At 45.0% G+C, this 22,859-nt stretch overlaps 1 protein-coding gene across 5 annotated transcripts in view; it reads left to right on the top strand.

Annotated features, from left to right (window-relative positions):
• PFKFB4 (6-phosphofructo-2-kinase/fructose-2,6-biphosphatase 4) overlaps positions 1-16,788 on the top strand; it is a 143,325-nt gene extending 126,537 nt beyond the window's left edge. For 4 of the 5 annotated variants that reach the window (XM_063940687.1, XM_063940686.1, XM_063940684.1 and 1 more), the window contains 6 exons: positions 5,916-6,020; positions 13,203-13,332; positions 13,501-13,563; positions 14,568-14,632; positions 15,184-15,256; positions 16,102-16,788. In XM_063940687.1, coding sequence (XP_063796757.1) covers positions 5,916-6,020; positions 13,203-13,332; positions 13,501-13,563; positions 14,568-14,632; positions 15,184-15,256; positions 16,102-16,109 — 444 coding nt within the window. In that variant the 3' untranslated portion in view covers positions 16,110-16,788. The remainder of the gene's footprint in view (positions 1-5,915; positions 6,021-13,202; positions 13,333-13,500; positions 13,564-14,567; positions 14,633-15,183; positions 15,257-16,101) is intronic. The other variant, XM_063940685.1, reaches the window with a different exon arrangement.
• Positions 16,789-22,859: the final 6,071 nt, after the last annotated feature.

Below are 22,859 nucleotides of genomic sequence, written 5' to 3' on the forward strand. Positions count from 1 at the left end.
GTACATGTACTATTAACATGGCAAAAGCACCAACCAAGACCATAAAAATTTCCTACGTGTGTTCTAAATGCGACAAAGAGTAGAAAAACTTGTGCGCAAATCAGTAAAGAGACCCCTACCTGTTCTGCAAGAAGTGTCTCTTGGTAGATGACGATGACAGAGAGTCGATTGAAGAGGTATTTAAGGTTATTCCTCAAGAGGAGGATTCAGAGGTTAAGGGCTTGGAAACCCTTATTGAAGCAGTACAGCAGGTCCTTCACTTCAAGAAGAAGAGTTTAAGGAACCTGAAGTTCTCGATCTGTTTGAGTCTCAAAAGCCACAAACTGCAGTATTTCCCATTCCTAAGACACTCCAGGAACAGATGGGTGAAGCTTGGAAACAGCCAGATTGGCGCTTCCAATTGTCCAAGAAGTTTACGGTAAATTATCCATGACAAAATGGGAGGTCCCACCTAATGTAGATGCGTCTTTAGCTAGATTGTCAAAAAAGACTATTTTACCTATACCAAATATGACTACATTAAAGAATGCTTCGGACCGCAAGTTGGACACTGTTCTTAAGTCCATCTTTGTGGCAGCAGGGGCATCCACAGACCTACACTAGTGAGTGCCTGGATTAATAAGCCCATTGTTGCTTGGGCTGGTCAGATAGTTTGCACAGTGGCAGACGATAATAGCCAGGAGGAGATATCTTGTTTAGCGGAGCATATCCGTGAGTCAGCCACTTATCTTTGCCAGGCTGCAAAGGATGCTAGCAGGATAGCATCATGTATTTCGGCTTCTGCAGTATCGGCCAGACGAATACTGTGGCTCAGAGTCTAGCAGGTGGATTCAGACTCAAAAAAGGCAGTAGAAGCTATTCCTCTTGTTGGGGAGACCTTGTTTGGTCCCAAATTGGACAAATGGATTTCACAGGCCGTGGCTGGACAATTGACTTTCCTGCCTACTACCTATCCTAGAACCACACCAGCTGGAAGACTGAGTTATTCTGGTCCGGCTTTTACGTTATTTAGGACACAGTTGTGCCAGAGGTAGAGGTTTTGGATGACAACCTCGTGGAAACAGAGGCAGAGGCCGTTCCCAGTCAACAGCCTGAAAACAGGACTCTAAGCCAACGGACAAGATTGTGGCATGACTGTCTCCCAGCTCATCTTGGGTCCCCCAAGGTGGGCGCTCAGTTGACAAGGTTTCAGGAAGCCTGGGCCGAAACCTCCAGAAGGCTTGGTCAACAATATTGTCTCTCAGGGATACAAGATACATTTTCTCATACGTCCTATAGGATGCTGGGGACACCATTAGAACCATGGGGTATAGACGGTATCTGCAGGATATATGGGCACTTTAAGACTTTGAAAGGGTGTGAACTGGCTCCTCCCTCTATGCCCCTCCTCCAGACTCCAGTTATAGGAACTGTGCCCAGGGAGACGGACATTTTGAGGAAAGGATTTATTGTTAAACTAAGGTGAGATTCATACCAGCTCACACCTCAACCATGCCGCAGAACATGGCATTCAACAGAACACAGGCCAGCGGCATGTACAATTGCAGCAACAGGCTGACAAACGTAACACAACATATGTGTAACCATAACTATTAACTGCAGATACAGTACGCACTGGGACGGGCGCCCCTCATCCTCTACGGACTAAGAGAAAAGGATTTACCGGTAGGTATTAAAATCCTATTTTCTAGTCTGCCCTCACAATCCATTCTTTACTACGGGTCTACCTCAGTGCCCTTAAAAGGCAAGGGCATTAGAAACGGCAATACAAAAATTACTTCTACAAGAGGTAATTGTACCGGTTCTGGTACCACAGAGGGATGGGTTTTTATTCAAATCTTTTTGTGATACCCAAACCAGAATGCTAAAGGGCCCCATACACTAGTACGATTTTACACGATTTCATACAATTCCGATATATCCGTCTGATATATTGTATGAAATTTGTGTACAGTCGTATGTGTTTTAGATCGTATCCAATCTGATGCGCATCCCTGATACAGTCTGTCATTGCAGGTTTGAAACAACAGGAATTCATGGTGTTAAAGGACATAAAGGATGCGTACCTACATGTTCCAATTTGGGCACCACATGAAGCATATCTTAAGTTTGCTGTGGAGAAGAACCACTACCAATTCAGAGCACAACTGTCCGGCCTGTCATCTGCTCCAAGGATCTTCACAAAGATCATGGCGGTCATGGTAGCGAAATTTGAGGTCAATGGGGTAACAATAATGCCTTATTTGGACGACCTTATCAAGGCCCCGTCCCCGGAATACTTGATCCGGGACGCACAGATCACTTATCAGGTCCTGACTCAACACGGCTGGATTGTAAATTTCAAAAAATCCAATTTACAACCAACCCGAAGAATTAAGTTCTTGGGTCTTACACACAGAGAGAGAGGTGTGCTGAACGATCTAGCACGAACGCTCCGCACACATCTCTCTCCTGCTCATCACACAGCACAATGTGTGCTGAGCGAGGGGGGGCGACGCTCATTTCACCCAGTGGTGAAATGAGCGATGTGCTAGATTGGCCTGCATGCAGGTTCAATCTAGCATCGGTGGTAGCGACGCGCGGGGCCGCGCATAAGTATTGCTGTGGGGCATACACACGGAGAGATCCGTGCTTAACTTCTAAGCAATCTAGTCAGATTGCTTAGAATTTAAGTACAGATCTCTCCGTGTGTACCCCCTTTATTCTGGACACGATACGGTTGAGAGTCTTCCTCCTGGAAGACCAGATTCAAGACATCAGAAACATGGTTCGTCAGGTTTTACAAAATCAGACTGTCTCTACACCTTTGTATACGGCTTCTAAAGAAGATGGTAGCATCTTTCGAAGTGATTCAATATGGCATACTTCACTCAAGACCTTTCCAGATGAACCAGATCGCACAAGGGGCAGGCATGCACCTGTGCCTTCCCTGAAAGATTCACTTGTCGCCTCAGGCCAGAATTTCATTGATTTGGTGGTCCGTCCACAATAACCTATCAGCGGGAAAATGTTTTTGAATCTGGTATTGGATTATTTTGACAACGGATGCAAGTCTCAGAGGTTGGGGTGCAGTACTGGCAACCATCAATTTCAGGGGATGTGGTTGAGAGCCTCCTACTGATAAATGTGCTGGAGCTACGAGCCATCTACAATGCGCTTCTTCAAGTGGAGTGCCTAGTACAAGCACAGCACGTGAAAGTGCATTCAGACAATGTGACCGCTGCGGCGTATATAAACCATCAAGGAGGAACGAAGAGCCGGATGGCCTTAAAAGAGGCTACAAGGATTCTGTCTTGGACAGAAAAGCACAACATAATTCTGTCGGCAGTCTTCATTCCAGGAGTGGACAACTGGGAGGCAGATTACCTCAGCCGTCAAGACATGCACCCAGGAGAGTGGAGTCTACACCCCCAAGTCATTGGAAGCAGTGGTAAGAAGGTGGGGGTTACCACAGGTAGATCTAATGAACTCTCGAAACAACAGTCTACTTCCGAGATATGTGACCAGGACACTGAATCCAGTAGTGGATGTGCTGGCGATTCACTGGCCATACGAACTGGTATACATATTTCCACTGTTTCCTTTACCAAGAGTGTTAAAAAAGGTGAAACAGGAAGGATCATGGGTAATTCTGATGGCACCGGACTGACCTCTCAGAAGTTGGTACTCTGATCTGAGGGGTCTCCTAGCGGAGGAGCCTTGGAGGTTGCTGCAGAGGGAAGATCTGTCTCGGTCCATTTCTACACCCAGACCTGTCTGCATTTGACGGCGTGGTTCCTGAGACTGGGATACTTAAGGAAAGGGGTAAACCTACTATGTTAGCGGCAAGAAAGCCAGTTACTGCGGCACACTATTATAGAATCTGGAAGAAATACATAGATTGGTGCCAGCCTAAGGGTTGGAACCCCAGACCATTTCGCCTTACCAGATTGTTGCGCTTCCTACAAGCTGGTTTGGAAGGAGGTTTGAGGTTGGGATCTTTGAAAGTACAAGTCTCGGCCCTTTCTTTTTCCAACAATGTTTGGCGTCCTTACAGGAGATACAGACGTTTTTACAGGGGGTGTTGAGTATACAACCACCTTTTCAAGCCTTTGGAAAGGGCAGATCTTAAATATGTATCCTGGAAGACGGTCTTGCTGCTTGCCTTGGCATCGGCAAGGAGGGTATCGGAATTGGGAGCCCTATCCTGTAGGAGCCCTTTTCTTGTTTTCCACGAGGATAGGGCGGAACTCCGTACTAGGGCAGAGTTTTTCCCTATGGTGGTTTCGGGTTTTCACATAAACCAACCAATTGTGGTCCCCATCTTTTCTGGTGTCAGAGGGGGACTGTTCCCTGGATGTAGTCAGGGCATTAAGTGTTTTATGTACAGGCTACGAGTTCCCTCAGAAAGTCAGACGTTTTGTTTGTGCTGTATAATGGTCCTAAGAGGGACAAAACCTTGTCCAGATGGATAAGGCTCACCATGAGACAAGCGCATGTCTCCAGTGGTAAGAGGGTCCTGTTTTGGGTGGGTGATCATACCACCAGGTTGGTAGGGGCTTCTTGGACGGCTGCCAGAAGAGCTTCTACTGCTCAACTTTGTAGAGCAGCGATGTGGTCCTCCGCACATAAGTTCACTCGCTTTTACAAATTTGATACTTTTGCGGCTAGGGATTCAAATTTTGGCCATTTGGTTCTTTAGGCTTCGGACAGCACTCCCGCCCATGGGAGTATCTTTGGGATGTCCCCAGCTGTCTAATCTCCAGTGTCCCCTAGTGGATTATAGAGAAAAGAGGATTTTGGTTCTTACTGATAAATCTATTTCTCTGAATTCACTCTGGGACACTGGACGCCCGCCTTGGTGCTGCCAGCCTGCGTGTTCTTGTTATATTGGCTCAAACCAGTTTAGGGTAACAGTTTGATAGTTGCTTGGTTGATGTTTAACGTTATGGTATGGTTGGTTCCTTTCCAAATGGTTTTTCTCATGTTCCCTCTTCTCTCCATCAATTTTTCAAACTGGAGGGACGGGAGGCATGAAGGGGAAGGAGCCAGTTGTGCGCTTTTGGTTTTTTTACATACATTGTGCTGCTTCTGGTCTCCATTCTTCACACCCCAGCTGTCTAATCTCCAGTGCCCCCGAGTGGATTCAGAGAAATAGATTTATCGGTAAGTTCCAAAATCCTCTTTTCGTGCACGTACAGTAAAGGATGCCGGGGGCCCGATGACAGCCCCAGTCTGTCCCTGGAATCAGACACTGAAGTGTCTCTATCAGACTTTAGAGATCTTTTATATTGTGTTACTGCCTTATCATGCAAACAAATACTTGTTTCAAATTTAAAGCATATGTCAAAAACACACATCTGATGTGACCATGCCAGGCAGGTGGTTAAAAGCTGAATGTGTGTCCTAGAATCGATCAGTTTCCATGTTGGTGAAAATTAACACAGTGATTTCAACATTTCCCTAAGCTTAAACATAATACTTTGGGGGCCGATTCGGTTGTTTTTTGGGTTCCCACTGGGGCTATTCAGTTATTGCCCTCATTGAGCATGCCTATTAGTATCGGGTTTAACAACGCAAAGTACAGTTTAGGGCACCCAAACCTTGGAGTTTACATGCATTTCAGTTCGCACTTCAGGAGTCTATGAGCTGAAATTTGTCTTCCAGGCTGCATGCGCATCTGAAAAGCGCAACAATTGAATTGCTCCGTTGGGTACCATCTAGTGGCTGCTGGGGAGACCACCGATTGCATTGTCATCATTGTGTTTTACCACTTTTGTTTAAACCACTAATACTGTGTCAAACTGGGGCTAACTGACCCAGAGCAGATCTTAGATTTCTTCTAATGTTTTGAAGTTAAGATTGTTTGCTGATTAACCCCCTATAGGACATTGATATGCGTTCTAATAATATCCGTTCTGTTGTGTTTCTGCTAGGGGGTGTGCGAGGAGATGCGTTACGAGGAAATTCAGGAGTCCCATCCTCTGGAATTCGCCCTGCGTGACCAAGATAAATACAGATACCGGTATCCAAAAGGAGAGGTCAGTGAGTTTGCTAGGATTGGGAAACTGGTGCATTATGGGACTGAACTCATTACATCATCTTTAATGACTAGTAAAATAGAAAATTGATTAGATTTTCGATAATATAGAACATAATCTATTATCGTGGAAGGAAAATGTGCATCATTTGTGGAACATTACCTGCTTATATTTAGTATGGTTTTCCAAATCTATGGTTTTCATGTGTAGACCTAATTCAATACAGTGTGTGCTTTACAAAAACATTCATGGTCTCCTCTTACATACAGTCCATAAATGCAGGCAAAACTGCTTTCTGTGTGCTATCTATATACAGCATGCCAGGATGCATCAGCACACAAGAACAGCTGTGTGCTGTTTATCACTGCAATTACCTCCCTTAGCCGACCTGCCTAATGGACGTAAGAAGACAGATTCTTATTTTGAGGGGAATTGTCAGCTCTCATTTGCAAGCAGCTATGAGGACTGACAACATTGACGTCACCAAATTATACTCGACATAACAAAAATTCACAACAAAACAATTTGGAATCTGGGAAATCTGAACACAGCGGCAGTGATGCTTCTCGTCCATCCTTCTATGTCCAACGGCCACTAATGCACTGGAATAGGGCATAGTTTTTTTTTTTGTTTTTTTTTAAATAAAGTATTTTTATTTCGAAGGAGAGTAGTTTGCATACAGACATTGCATAACAGGAGCACATTAAACACGTAATGACATGTCCTCATCGGGGAACAGCATTCACTTTCGACTTATTTTCAAACTCTGTCATTTGCTCATAGGCGCATAGGAATGTACAGTTATATATACCATTATTTTGCATTATCCGTACACTCTAGTATTCATGAAATCACATTATACTTTGTTTTGTTCCCCCCCCCCCCCCCCTCAAATATAACTCTTACGGACAATCCGTCCGAGTAAAACCCTTTAAAAGAGAGGAAAACAATCAGAAACCAAACACAGAGAACCCCAGAAATAAAAAAAATTAAAAAAACAAAGAGACAAAAAACATTATGGGGAAGAGGACGCCTTGGGGGATACTAGCACTCTAAATCCTACCCTGTCCAGATGGGCACAGAGCCACTCTCTCATTCACAACCCATTGGGTGAGAGGGAAGCCTATGGCCCTAGAAGATCATAACTTGGCAAATCCAGGACCTGTTAGTAACCCTATCACCACTAAGTTGTAGGGTCTGGGACGGAGTATATGGATTCCAGCCATGGAGACCAAATTCTTTCAAATTTAGCGGAGGCATTGTGTTTCATATAAATGTATCGTTCCTTAAAAACAGTGTCGTTTATTAGTGCCTTAAGAGCGGGGAGTGTAGGGCCCTTAGGGGCCATCCATAGCCTCGCAATGCTCACCTTCGCCATTGCACATATGTTGCGAGCATATAGGCCCTCTGGACCAGACACAAAGTCAGAGCTACCCATTCCCAGGATGCAAAATTGCGGAGTAAGCATGGCCTCGTCCACCCCTGTGTTCCCCAGAATCGATCCGACCCCCGCCCAGAAAGCCCGCAGCACCGGACAATCCCAAATGAGGTGCCAAAAAGTACCTGCAGTCATCCCACACTTAGGGCAGTCACCCACACGACCCGTCCCGAATTTGGCCAGTCTGGCTGGGGTCATATATATTCTATGCAAAAGGAAGTATTGTATCTGTTGATACCTGATGGATTTGGTAACCGTGCACGGAGTTTCCAAAGCAAGGGCCCAGTTCTCTTCATCTATGGGGCCCAGATCCTGCTCCCATTTGACACGGAGACGTGTCAAAGGATCTATATGGAGTTTGGCGAGTAGATAACCATAAGCATGGGAAATCATCTTAACTCGACCCAGCATACTTACAAAGGTCTTAATGGGAAATGGTATAATTTTAGGGGGGGAATTGGCGAATTGGGACTGTAAGGCATGTCTGAGCTGGAGGTATCTAAAAAAATAGGAGTTAGGCAAATTAAACTCATCTTTTAGTTGTTGGAAGGATTTGAGCGTATTATCCGTATAAAGGTGATTTATGGAAATCACTGATTTAGGGGCCCAAACTTCCCTCCCCTCGAGCGCATACAGTTCAGGGAGCCATTTAGAATACCAGAGGGGGGTGTCCGGGTCCAATCCATCAAATTTCAAAAGAATTTTTAGTGCCTGCCACACCTTCATGGCTTGGTATATAAGAGGAGGGAGGAACCGGGCCAAGCTCCCACTCAGCAACACCTGCAGGGGGGATAAGTCGGGGAAGTAGCATTGGACAAATACCCAGTGTAGAGAAGTGACGCCAGTATCCTGCACCCATGCACTAATATGAGACAGCTGAGCGGCATAGTAGTACATCTGAAAGTTTGGCAAGGCCAGACCTCCGTCGCTGCGCAGCCTGGTGAGAGTGTTCAGTTGTATTCTAGGACGTTTGCTAGCCCATATTAAAGAAGACAGGACACTATTCAATTTTCTAAAGAAGGATGGATGAATATATACAGGGGATTGCAGAACCACATATAGAATCTTAGGTAGTATTATCATTTTTACGAGGCTGACCCTGCCAGATACAGTCAATGGAAGCTTACACCAAGTCTTGGATTTACGAGTAATTTGTTGCATGATCGGATCAAGGTTCAAAGGTGTAAAGTCAGAGGGGTCATTGGTTACCTGAATCCCAAGATATTTAAATTTTGCCGTCCAACATAGCGGTAGGGAGATTTTAGGAGCAGCAGGGGGGGGCCAATCACAGGCATAATAGAGGACTTAGACCAGTTAATATGAAGGCCTGAATATACACCGAACTCCTCAATCAATTGCAACACTGTAGGCATAGACCTGGTGTAATCCTGCAGAAACAACAGCATGTCGTCAGCGTAAAGGGCAATCCTATCCTCACGAGGGCCGGTATGAATGCCCACCACGCCTGGGTGGGACCTTATTAGACAGGCCAAGGGTTCGATGGCCAGGGCAAACAAGGTTGGGGACAGAGGACATCCCTGCCTGGTCCCGCGAAACAGGCGGAACGAGGGAGAGATATAGCCATTCACTGAGATCCTGGCAGTCGGGTGCTGATAAAGCAATTTAATCCATTTTATAAAATTAGGCCCGAAACCCATAGCTGTCATGACCTCCCATAGATAGGACCACTCGATACTGTCAAATGCCTTGGCGGCATCCAGTGAGACCACTACCGAGTCAGAGGGGAAGTCATATGGGATTTGTAAGATGGTATATAATCTACGTAGGTTAATAGAAGTGGACATCCCTGGCATAAAGCCGGTCTGGTCGGAGTGGATAATGGAAGTAATTACGGTGTTGAGTCGAACTGCTAAAATCTTTGCCAGGATCTTAGCGTCAGTGGGAATCAATGATATCGGTCTATAGGATTCTGGGGATCTAGGGTCTTTTCCGGGCTTCGGGATCACTATAATAATCGCCTCCGCCATAGAGGGGGGAAGTTGATCATTAACAAAAATATCAGAATACAGGGCGTGAAGCCTAGGACCGAAGAAATCAATGTGGGTCTTGTATACCTCTGAGGGGATGCCGTCATAGCCCGGTGCCTTGCCGCTGGGAGACAAGCCAATAGCCGCCGTTACCTCTTCCAGAGTTAAGGGTGCCTCCAGCATCTCAGAGGCCTCCGGGGGGGAGTGTGGGTAGGGGAATATTACTTAAATAAGCGGAGAGGTCTGATGTCGAGTCTACCAGTTGTGAACTGTAGACCTCAGCATAGTAGGAGCGGAATAGCTGCGCAATTTCCGGCGTGGTGTTCACAAGGGCGCCATCGCTACCGGTCATCTGAGCAATTGTAGAACCTGGGCGGTCACTGTGCACCAATCGAGCCAACAGGCCACCTGGCCTATCGCCCTGCATGTAAATATTAGTAGCCTGAAATAGAAGCGAGCGCGAGTTTTTATCAGACAGATGAGTCTCCCATGCCGACTGGGCCGCCAGCCAGCGTACCTTCAGCGCAGCGGTGCCATCCACCAAGTATCTAGATTCCAAATCCCTGGCGTCACTCTCAAGGGCTCGCTCTCTCTCCCTGCAGGACATTTTGAGGGCAGAAATACGTCTAATATACGTTCCCCTTAGGAATGCCTTAAATGAATCCCAAACCACTGTTCCGGGGGCCGAGCCTACATTGTCAGTAAAGTATCCCTCCCACTGAGTCACCTGGTCAGAGCAGTCACCTATTTGCAGCAGCCAGGAAGGATGCAGTTTCCAATAAGATTGACCCCTCTGGCTCACCATAGCGAGAGTCAACACCATAGGGGAGTGATCAGATATACCCCGGGCCTCGTATTGGACGTCAACCACCCTAGGGAGAAGAACGGGGGAGAGTAGGGTCAGATCGATCCTGGAGAACGAACCATGCGTGCCAGAGAAGCATGAAAACTGTCTAGTCGTAGGGTGCCGAGCTCTCCACACATCCACCCACTGCAAATTATTCAGAAAATCAGCAAATTTAGTAGGACTAGAGCGGACCCCAGCAGCCTGCGGAGAGCGCCATCTGTCTAAAGCTAAATTCATGACATTGTTAAAGTCACCCAAGCAGATTACCGGGGTGTCCGGAGAGGAGGCTATGAATGAAGCGGCTTGCTGTAGTACATCGTACGAGAATGGGGGGGGGATATAAACCGCCAGTATGTAGTAGGGTTGGGAACTTAGTCTACATTCAAGGAACACAAATCGACCGTATTTGTCAGTCTTGACCGATACCAGCTCAAATTGGACCGATTTCTTTATCAGGATTGACACACCCCTGGAGGAAGAGGAGCGAGAAGCGTGATAGGCCCAGCCCACCCAGGGTCTTCTAAGTGACAGTAACCTATTCCCCTCCAAGTGAGTCTCGCACAGACATGCAACATCCGGGCCATATTTCCGAAGTGTAGTTAATACTAAGGAACGCTTTATCTTATTATTTAAACCTCGAACATTCCATGTCAGAAATTTCAAATTAGCCATAGATCTGGTAATATTCTATGTAGTAACCTAAAGATACAGTCCAGCGAATATTCCTGGAAATTGTTAGTGAGGGTAAGAACAGTGCTATACTACTCAATCCCTGACTCTCAATCGACAGTATCCAATGCATCAGACATACTTCCCACATCAAAATAAATGTACTCCAAAACAAATTTAAGCATGAGAAAAATAACAAACTATAGAAAGAAAAAAACTTGTGTAAGGCACAGCAACAAGCTGTTCGCTGAACTCTCCCCCCCTCCCCGTATACCACCCCTAACTTCGGCATACTTAAATCCCAAACTATCGTTTCTATCTCTCAAGGGCTAAATACTAAACAAAACCCTTAACCAAAGTCAAGCGATCAAGAGAAAGAAAAGAAAAGTCCTGAGCCACCAACGCCAAGGGGGGGCTCCCTGGACAATGGGTAGATGCCTCTGGTGGTCCCAACCGATCATTAGACAGTGCAGGGCCTCAATCCGGGGCCATCTGGCGCGCTCCCGGAGCATATCTGTCCAGCCATTGGGCCGCCTCTCTAGGGGAATTGAAGAATTTGGTTTCCCCGTCCGCTACCACCCGGAGTCGGGAGGGGAATAGCATAGAGTAGGAGACGTTCAGGTCTCTGAGGCGCCTCTTGATAGGCATAAACTGGGCTCGATCCTTCTGGACTTCCGCGGCAAAATCAGGAAAAGCAGACACGGTAACCCCGTTTCTGGTAAGGGGGCCTTTTGTGCGTCCCAACCGGAGGACCGAGTCACGGTCCTTATAATGCAGAAATTTGGCGATGAAGGTGCGCGGAGGGGCGCCAGGAGGTAGAGGACGAGATGGTATCCGGTGTGCACGCTCCACCGTAAACTGTGCCGTGAAGGATTCAGCGCCGTACAGTTCCTTAAGCCATGACTCCAGGAAGACCTCAGGCTGGGAGCCCTCCTCCTTCTCCGGCAGGCCCACAAATCGCACATTATTTCTACGCAGCCGACCCTCCATGTCTAGTAATTTGGATTGAAGGGATGTTACTTGCTGGGTTACCGTGTTTCATAGGACCGCACATATCCTCCAGATTCGAGACACGGGTTTCTGCCTCTCCCACTCTCTCTCGTATGCGCTGGACGTCCTGCCGAAGCAGTGAGAGATCACACTGCACTTTCTCCATCTTATCTGAAAGACGCTGTTCCGATCCAGCTATTGCCTCCAGCACTTGTTGAAGAGATGGAGCTGCGGGTGTGTTAGGGGATTCAGCAGCTGTTGCAGATGGGAAGTAGGAGTGGGACGGAGAGGCCCCCTGCGAAGCGGCCTGCGAGGCCCGTTGGTTTAGTGGGTTAGGTTGTCTGGCAAATTTCTCCAGCTTCGCCGCAGCCGTGCGCTGGCCGTCCCGAACCATGACGGACAATAGGTAGTAACAGACACTCCGGTATAATCTCAGGTCAAAAGCGTAGAAGGAGACTTCAGCAATGAGTGAATTTTAGGGTTGTAATAAGCAGAAACACATCCGCAGCTGGTCTCCAAAGTAGTAGGCAAATGTAAAAGAAAGTACTGGCAGCGTCCCAGAATATAGGTGAGAGCAGGAGCGATGCAGTTATTTAGTATGTAAAATAAGACAGCAACTGAAGTCAAAGTGTAATTTGATCCCAGGAGGTAGAAGACACTCACCAGTTACATATCAGTCAGCCTTTAAGTGAGAGTGTTCCCTCTATGACTGGAAGCAGCAGTCCAGAGCAGTGGGGCCGGGAATCTCCAAAATTGAGGCCGGGGATCCGGAGGAGGTATAGGCCGCAAATCCGGAAGTATGTCTTCTCGGCCGTACAGACCCCGGGGAGAGCGGGGAAATCGCCTGCCGGTGCCCTGCAGCGTAGGGAAGAAAAGCAGGGTATTCAGGCACACCAAAGGGGCCAGGATATTACAGGAGGATGTTTAATCCAGGGAGCTCCCGGGATCTGCTTCCTACTCCTGTGCTGCCGTGGCCACGCCCCCTAGGGCATAGTTTTGATTCATATTAAATTATGCAGTTTCAGTTGATTTAAAGTAGGTTCATCGCCTCAGTATGCGTAATGCATTGCTTTTATTTTACTTTGACTACGTCTACATATTGGTGGACATGGGGTGCAAATGTGTCTGCTGTTCTCTGAGTTTGCTGTACATTGTGTATAAATTACTATTTTCACTTTCATAGATGGGGATTATTCCACCCTGGATTGTGTTTTTACTTTTGTATCAGAAATCACCTTATCTATTTGCAGTCCTATGAAGACCTAGTGCAGCGTCTGGAACCAGTCATCATGGAACTGGAACGTCAGGAGAATGTGCTGGTTATTTGCCATCAAGCTGTCATGCGCTGCCTATTGGCCTATTTCCTGGATAAGAGTGCAGGTGAGGCCAGGGTACATACAGATAAGGCTGTCTCCATCCAGGCTGTGGTGTAGGCGCACAGGTGTTTGCCATTGTTTGGACTTGTGATTCATTAGCTTGGAGTATGGCTAATGCATTTAGCAGTTTTAAGAATGCCTAAAGAAGCCTGTCCTGTCTCTTGTTTTACAGACCAGTTGCCTTACCTCAAGTGCCCCCTGCACACTGTATTGAAGCTCACTCCTGTTGCTTATGGTAAGATACTTGTATTTTGTTACGTAATGATACATCGGGGGAAGACATCTGGGAGTGTAGTTACTAAAGTGTGGGTTTATAGAAGTGGATAAACTATAAAGGTGCGTAACACACTATATTGTGTACAATGTGGCCGATTCAGATACATCATTCACGATATTGTCCAATGTGTATGCACTATGTCGCTGACAATGTGCGCTCCCGCGCATAGTCATCGACATCCTCCATCGGACCTGGTGACATCGCCCGTGAGGGTCATGTCAAATGTAGCATGGCCCCCGCTCTCATCACCCACCCTTGTGCCGTTGATCGTCGCTGCCGGCATTGGCAATTGTGTATGCTATTCCCAGCCAGGTCCCGTCGCTGATGACATCATAGTTTGCAAGTCTATCCTAGTGTGTGCCCACCGTGACACTACATTTGTATCAGAGGCCATATAACTTGTAAGCAAACTGATCTTACTTAGACCAATGGATGAGCATTGGTGTAACTAAAAATAGCGATGTAGTAAAGCTTCTGAATGGTCCAGCTCTTCACTCTTAAGTGATCTCAGTCATCTCTACTCTTGTAGCGGTGGGTGGAATTGACCTTTCCTTTGACCGCAGTGATGTCTTGACTATTTTTCCAGTACCTTGTAAATCTTCAGTAAATTATTTGTTAAAATAAAAACCAATTTTGAAGACTAGCCATAGCCTTCATGTAGTGGGTTTGACCTTTTGCAATTAGCTAGTGGGTGTATAGTGGATGTCTCTGGTTACTGGTGCGTTGTTAGGATGCATTCTCCTAAAAACTTGGGTCCACCCAGATAATGGCTGCATCCTCTGTATTTGGGAAAATGAGTAGAGGGAAATGAAAAGGTGAAACAGTTAAAATTTCTTTCAAGAGTGGGCAATATAAATGCTTATACCATTACAGATAATGGTTAATTCCCAAAGCTAAAACAAGCTGATCTACGTGTGTGTTATGCTATAAATAGACTATTTGGCCTCTTCTCTCTTGCCCAGGTTGTAAAGTGGAAGCTATCAACCTGAATGTGGAAGCTGTGAATACACACAGGGATAAGCCAGAGGTAAGCCTCATTATGTGGATAAACACCAAGGGCAGTGGGAATCTAATGAATTGGCTTTTACCCATAACTTGGTACTATAAGGTATTGATGGCCAAGTATTTGCTGTAAACTGAAATCCTTTTCCTAGAACAATCATATGTAAAAAACATACATGCGTCCCATTTGATGTAGAGTCTGTGGAGTAGTCCTTGATGGAGGCATCACACCACCAGGTCAATTGCCATGCTAAAAGGGAGTAAAACAATAGTAACTTGTCTTAATATATGTAAGAGATAATTTGAAGGTACTTCAAAGAAAGAGAGGATTGTTTCTGTTGATGGGTGGTTTCCATTGCGTTAGACAGGACAGAAGTACTATATGCAGAACCTTTTTCCATGACAAATGACAAATGTTTGAGTTATTGGCACACAACCTGTCCTTGGGTAGGTCCATCAGTCCCATGGGCTGTCCAAGTCACATGAGCCGGTCCCCCTTTATGCTAAGGTTCTTTTAACTTCTCTTTATTTACGTTTTCAAATCCTGCTGCATTATTGTCTGGTTCTGCTCCATAGAACGTAGATATATCCCGGCCATCTGAGGCAGCCCTGATTACTGTGCCTGACCATCGTGGACCTACTAATATTGGTGCCTCTACTTTTTATTTATTTTCTGTTAATGCTATGAAAACCAATTGCCTGCTACCAAATTGATCTCAATCTTTGGCTAATTATTTCTCCCCCCCCCCCCCCCTTAAATCCCATACTTTAATTTATACATGTGGTGGATATGTGTAATTTCAGCGAATTGCAATGTTAGAAATTGATTTGTGGCATGCTTGAAGTCTGCATTAATCTAAGCATCAAAAAGGCAATAGGACTGTATATAAGTTCGTTTCCAGACTTGTTGTCTTTTCCGATGTTATGCAAAGGATGTCCTTTTTTGTATGCTTATTCCCGATTAAGGAGAGAGAATGTGTATGTTTGGGTCTATTGTATCACCTATTACTACATACTGCAAGAGAATTTAGCCATTTTGTCTGCTTTACCAGTATTCATAAGAATGCAGCCTGTCCCATGGGAAGAAGGCACAGGATCACCATGGTAGACTATTATATTGGTGAGGGAATTTATGGTATTTTGTCACTTACCCCCGTGAGCTTGCTGCCTTTTTCCTCATAAATAACAAACGAATGACATTACTAATGTATGAGGCATGGAACTGATAGCTGCATTCTCATGAATGTTCATGTACAATCCGCCAATATGGCTGCATTCTGTGTGTAACAGGACTGGAGCCCATTATTTCAGGCTCTGCGACATACAGCAGTAATACTGGTTGTTTGGTGCTGATCACAGCAAGTCATTGTTGCTAGACTATACAGCTCAAAGTGTATTTTTCTTTAAACTCTTGCGCTTATATTTATTTTATGTATATAATATCTAATTTTTATTTGTTTTTATTAAATATTTTTATATTCATCCCCTTTTTAGAATGTTGATGTGGACCGCTCCAGTGAAGACGCTTTGCAGACTGTACCAAATCACTTTTAGCCATGGGTGTGACCCATCTCCTTTTATTCCTCTGTTACATTGAAGGACTTTCTGGCAGCTGATGGATTTAAGAAAAATAGCAGCTATAAGCACGACCAACCCTTTTAGCAGTGGGGCTGCAGAAACTGTTTAATTCTGTCTCTGGTGTAAGAATGTTTAAGTCACAAATACTGAACAATATGTGATTTTCACTTTTATCACTCCTGTATTTTTATAGATTTATTTTTTTTCTCCGATTAAAATATAGTCATTGTAGAGCTACCATCTTATTAGATGGAGTGTAAATAAAAAGGGAAGATTCAGCTGTGCTCTGGAACACTAGTGTGCAGTGATGATGTGTGCCACCAGGGGGCAGGCCTCTCTAGAGTGCTGCATAAAGTTACCTCCTCTACAGATTAGATGTATAAGTCAAGTACAGAAAAATATACTTAGAAAAATATATATATTGGGTTCACATATGTTAAACTATTTTGGTATATAATTTAAAAGTACTTGGCACTATTACTTTTAAAAGAAGTTGCACTACCAGGTGTGATATCCAACATAAGGAGCTCCTGAATCTATGTATATTAAATCTAGTACACAAAAGCATAGGACACCTGGAATCCTTGCGTTGTGTGATGGTCTGCAACATCCTGGTGTTTGATTGTAAAACGATTATGCGGTTGCATGTGGTCTTTTAGCACAAAGTAAAAATATAAATGTAAAACTGTGAACCTACAGAAAAGAGCTCATACTGTATAGCCAGAACTTCCTGAGCTATAGTACTAATACAGCAGAAGCTTCAGGATCACCTGGTGCAGAATATCAATTTTAAGTCCACTATCTAGTGTTTAGCATAGCACATAGCATGAAACCATAGTGCATAATTGCACAAAGCTCAATGATTTATTGTAGCTCCCTTTTTTGTTATGTAGGTTGCAAAGATAGGTGGAATGGGTAGGAATCTGCACCTGCCCTATATCATGTAGTCCTTTGTCTACAAATGCTCACCCAGTACTGGAAGCCGCTGTCCGTCCATAGAGTTATAGAGTTATCCACTGATGAATCAAATGGTTTTAATCTGAACTTGTCCTGTAGTATGTAAAGTTCTCTGGAGTTTTTATTTTATATACTTTTATATGCTGTACATGTAAAATGAAATGGTTTAACACTTCAGCTGCTGGATTATGAGGTACTGAGGTTAGTGAGTAACGTGCAAGGGTTCACTACGATATGCCGGCGGTCGGGCTCCCGGCGACCAGCATACCGGCGCCGGGAGCCCGACCGCCGGCTTACCGACAGTGTGGCGAGCGCAAATGAGCGCCACACTATTTTATTCTCCCTCCAGGGGGGTCGTGGACCCCCACGAGGGAGAAGAAGTGTCGGTATGCCGGCTGTCGGGATCCCGGCGCCGGTATACTGTGCGCCGGGATCCCGTCAGTCGGCATACTGGAGACCACCCACGTGCAATATGTACAGGACTGCTCTCTGCAATGAATTAACACTGCTCTTGTTTAATGGGATGAAGACAGGAGTTTTCTTTTTAATGTTAACATGTTTTGTTCACAACAAAGGCAGGGACTTTTTTTTTCTCTTCATAAAAATGTACAAAATCATTTATGAAGGACCGTCTGTGCAAATGACTTTTTACCCTGCTTGTACATTGACTGTTCATTCAGAACTTTGTAACTTTCATTCACTTTAAAAAAATAAATAAAATGTTTTATATATTATGAGGGGGAGACTTTTGTGCATTACTTATTTTTATGCACATTGCAGGTTAATAGTTAGTGGTTGCTTCCCCCCATCTTTGTCTGAGCCCTCCCCTTCTCCCTCCCGATTCAGTATATTGGAATCGGCGAAGCACTGCATTTCAGCATGTCATGCAAAGCATTTTGATGTGAGTGGATGTTAATGAAATCTCGTTAATTTTGTGTTGGGCATTTTTTATTTTTTTTGCGTAATGTGATTTTTACCTCCCCCCCCATCTTCTGTACGCAATGGAGGCTGCCATTTTGTGCTTTGAACCAATTTTCATTTTGTGCCTTTTTTAGGTGTAGATTTAATAAAGCTTCTTTTAAAAAAAAATTGGAGTTTCCCAGAGCAGCCAACCAGATCATTATTATCCTGTATCGGGTGCATTCTAGAAAGTGAGAGCTAGAATCTGTCTGGATGCTATGAGCAACACCTTCATGTTTTCTTATGACAAGCTTTAGTAAATCTAGACCTAATGTAACAAGCTTTTCTTGAATTGATAGGCCAACTATTGTCACAAAATGGCTGCTTACACTGTGGTAAAGATGGATACACTTTTGAAGCTTTGCTTTTTACTCTGTGATATTACTACAAGTGTAATGTTTTAGCACTATGTACCCTGTCTCTTTATGGGGTTGCAAATAAGGCAGATGTTAAATCACTAAAGATATCTTTAGCCGTAAAGATAACTAGAAACTCTGGGAATGTAATTATTTAATGCACAAATCTTTCTGTATGTGTAATTACAATGCTTCTTGAATGAAACTGTTAAATACAAGCAATCATTCTCAATCTGTGGCTCTCGTCTATCATTTCAACAATATGGCTGTATTCTTCTTACCAATGGGAATTGTGAAGTTTGATGATGCAAGTATGGGTTGGGTACAAAATAATAACCCAAAGAGAATCTGTCTAGAATAACTAATTGTACTTCTGAGATTTAAACCTCTTATATATTTCTAATCTCTCATATACCCTATACGGCAGATTGAATAACACCAGCTTCTGACGTTGCGTGTTTATCAGCCAGTCACGTTAGGCTAACTGTGCTCGCACCTCCATAGGCTGTGATCAGAATGCGCCTCTGTGACATAATGAGCAGGATGTATTACAAAAAAATGTGAGATGTGCAGTTCAGGTTTTCTGAATACCGAACACTTCCAAAGTAAGGGGATCCAAGTGTTTCCGAGTGCTAGCTCGAGTCTTCCTGCCACACATTGATCCCAGAACGAGGCAAAACATAATCTCCCTGGAGTTGGATTTTGCGTGTTTTGGATTCCATATAAAAGTCCGTCTCATGATTGGGTGCTATTGTACACTGGAGCGGAGAGGGGTGTGGGACGGGGCTGTAGGCTGAAACACTTAGGGTGGAATTCAGTTGTTTGAAAAGTTGGTAGGGTGTCTGTTTTTTTTCTGTCTATTAGATAGGAAAAAACAGACTCCTAACTGATTTTTCAAACAATCGATTACCCCCCTTTGTATCTAGAACAAACAATTTTTATTTTTATTTTTTTTAATCATATACATTTTTATTTTGATAGAGAAACAAACAAGTCAGCTGAAAAGAGCGCGGTAAAATATAAACAATAAGCAGGTGGCCGGAAGGCCGGTATGAATACAGATACAAAAAGTTTCTCTAGTAAAAAGGAAAAAGCGTTGGGTGTGGTAATCATTGTGTAAAGAAACAGGAGACCTATGTAGTAAGACGTTTTCGGGGGGTAGAAAGATGTAGGAACAGAAAGAGGAGTGGGGTCGTGGGGTTCCGAGCTGTGGTGGAGGCAGTAAGTAGCGAAGTGGGTAGGAAAAGTATGTGGGAAGTGAGGATCAGAAAAGAGAGATCAAGTGATATAGAAGAATGAAGAAAATAAAGGGGAAGGAGAGATTCTCCGAAGAGTCGAGGGTCTGAGGAGGAGAAGAGAGAGAAGAAAAAAAAGCGAGGGGGTATAGGGGAAGGGGTAACAATCGTAGAACGGAGTCCATAATTCGTTTAAACCAGGGAGGGGGTGGTCATATCATCTGTACCAGGGGAGCCAGATGGAGTGGAATTTTTGTACTGTGTTTTGACGGAGACTGGTAATATACTCCATATTTGCGACAAACCAGATTCTATTCGTAAGTGCTTGGCGGTTGGGAGCTTCAGGGTTCTTCCAATTTCTTGATATTTGGCTGCGCAGGAGATAAAGAGGGTCAGGCTTTTCGAGTCTTTGGAAATGCAATCGGGTGGTGCGCAAAGGAGGAGGTTCGCGGGTGAAAGAGGAGCCGGCAAATCAATTAATCGGGAGAGTAGCCTGCGGACCATCGCCCAATACTGAACAATTACCGGGCAGGTCCACCAAACATGATAAAACGTGCCTGCTTGACCGCAGTTCCGCCAGCAAAGGTCGGAGGTGTCAGGATAGATCCTATGCAACCGATCTGGTACCAGATACCATCTTGTGTATAGTTTGTATGAATTTTCGCGGATGGCCACGCTGATGGAGCAGTGTGAGATCGTAGTGCGGATTGTGTCCCAACCTTCCTCCCCGAGGTGACACCCTAAATCCGCTTTGCACGCTAGTTCGTGCGGTTCGAGAGGGGGAGGTTCAGGATTGAGGGTGGCTTTGTAAAGAAGAGAGAGTCCCCCTGTCAGAGTTATAAATGCAGAGTCTCTCAAAAGGTGAGGGGACCGATAGGGGAATGGTAAATGTAGAGAAGAAAGGAAGTGGTGGATTTGTAGATATTGATAAAATAGAGTGGGGTAGATCGTTTGTAGTTTGTAAATCGGAGAATGATTTAATGGAGTGCGTCCCTGTGTAATGGTGGATTCTAGTAACACCTGCCAAGATCCAAGGGCGGGCCATTCCTCGAGAAAGACCCGGGGAAATGCTGGGATGCTCCAGATGGGAGTCAAAGGGTTGGGGTGGGTAGACAATTTTTTACTTTTTGTTCAGGTTCCGCCAGTGTGTGTCAATTCTATTGTGGGTGATAGGAGCATTGTTTTCCAGGGAGCCAAGGCAGGTATGAGATCGATGGGACTCCCGAAAGATCGCTCTCCAGGTCAACCCATCTTTTAGTATGCTTTGGGGCATGCCAGGCAACCATTTGGCTCAACCTGGTCGCGTCATAACATTTAAGGATGGGAAGGCCCAGACTGCCGTTCCGAGAGTGTTAAGCTAAGATATCCCACCAGATTGTAGGCTTTTTATGGCTCCAAATGAATTTGCACAAGGAAGATTGGAGAGTATTAAGAGTCTGGGAGGGGATCGGAATTGGAAGCGTCTGGAACAAGTACAGAAGTTTGGGGAGGGCATTCATTTTTATTGCGTTAATGCACCCTACCCAAGAGAGAAAGTAAGATTCCCACTGATGGATATCATTATGGATTGATGTGACGAGTGGGGGGTAATTAGCCCTGTAAAGAGAACTGTAAGATTTAGTGATGGAGACCCCTAGATACCTGAGGGAGTGTCTGCGCCAGGAAAAGTTAAAATTCTTTTGTAATTGAGACTTAATTAGTTTGGGAATGTGTAAGGAGAGGGCTTCAGATTTTGTCTGGTTAATTTTGTATCCCGAGAGGTTGCCATATATGGATAGTTCTCGGAAGAGGTTCGGGAGGGAAATAGTCGGGTTCGTCAGAGTCAGAAGGATATCATCGGCGGAGATGGTGTATTGGATATGGTTGACACAGACTCCAGAGATGTCAGGATTGGCCAGAATGCGGTTTGCGAGGGGTTCAATGACAAGTGCGAAGATGAGGGGGGGATAGTGGGCACCCCTGGCGGGTTCCGTGCGAAATTTTGAAAGGGTCCATTAGTAGGCCGTTGGTATGGACCGATGCTGAGGGATTCTGGTATAAGGCCTGTATGGCCTGAAGTAATTTACCCTGAAGGCCAAAACGTTGTGAAGACTGCTGCATAAAGGGCCATGAGACCCTGTCGAAGGCCTTCTCTGCGTCCAGGGCAAGAGTCAGGGACGGGATCTTGTGAAGATTAATGTGAATGATATCCACAACACGCCTAGTATTGTCAAGTGCCTGTCTGGATGGGACAAAGCCCACCTGATCGGGATGTATGAGCGAGGGAAGAATAGGATTGTCTATTAGCCAGTACTTTGGCGAAGATTTTCAGATCAGAGTTCAGAAGTGATATGGGCCGGTAGTTAGAGAGCAGCTGGGGATCTTTATTTGGGTTTTGGAAGCACCGTAATGACAGCCTTAGTAGTGTGGGGGTGGAAGGGAGACCCATCTAGAATAAGATTAAATACTGTCGTGAGGTGAGGTAGTAGTGCGGGTTGAAAAGTCTTATAATAAGACATCGGATAGCCATCTGGACCTGGGGCCTTAGATGGTTTCTGGCTTTTGATAGCGAGGCTTATTTCTTCAGGGGTAATAGGTCCATCTAGGTCCGAAGAGAGATTTGGGTCGATACAGGGCAGATCGGAGGACGTTAAGTAGTCAGAAATCGTGGGGTGAGTCGGGTCCAAAGAAGGTAAGGTGTCGGGCAAATTATAGAGTCGCTTGTAATAAGTCTGAAAAAGAGAGTTAATAGTCTTTGGGTTATATTGAAGAGAGCCATTCTCGTCTTTAATTGCCGGGATAGCAGTGTGCGCCTTCCGAGCTCTCAATCTGCTGGCCAGTAGCGAATTGGCTTTGTTGCTTTGCTCATAGAATTTTTGTTTCAGCCAGCGGAGTGAGTGCTCAGTTTTTTCCGGCTAGTAAAGAGTTTAATGTAGCCCTGGTAGATGTGAGTTGTGAATATAGAGACCGTGAGGGTTGTTGTTTGTGTAGGGTTTCTAAGGTGTGGACCTCAACTGTGAGGGACGATATTTTTTGCTTGCGATCCCTGTTCCTGTGTGACGCATAGCTAATAATGTGCCCTCTGATGACGGCTTTATGAGCTTCCCAGATTAATGGGGTGCAAGAAGAATCGGTGATATTTAAGGAGAAATAGTCAGCGATGGCTAAATTGATTTTTTCCTGGAAC

This window comes from Pseudophryne corroboree, chromosome 9 (genome assembly GCF_028390025.1).
Source record: "Pseudophryne corroboree isolate aPseCor3 chromosome 9, aPseCor3.hap2, whole genome shotgun sequence".
Taxonomy (NCBI): domain Eukaryota; kingdom Metazoa; phylum Chordata; class Amphibia; order Anura; family Myobatrachidae; genus Pseudophryne; species Pseudophryne corroboree.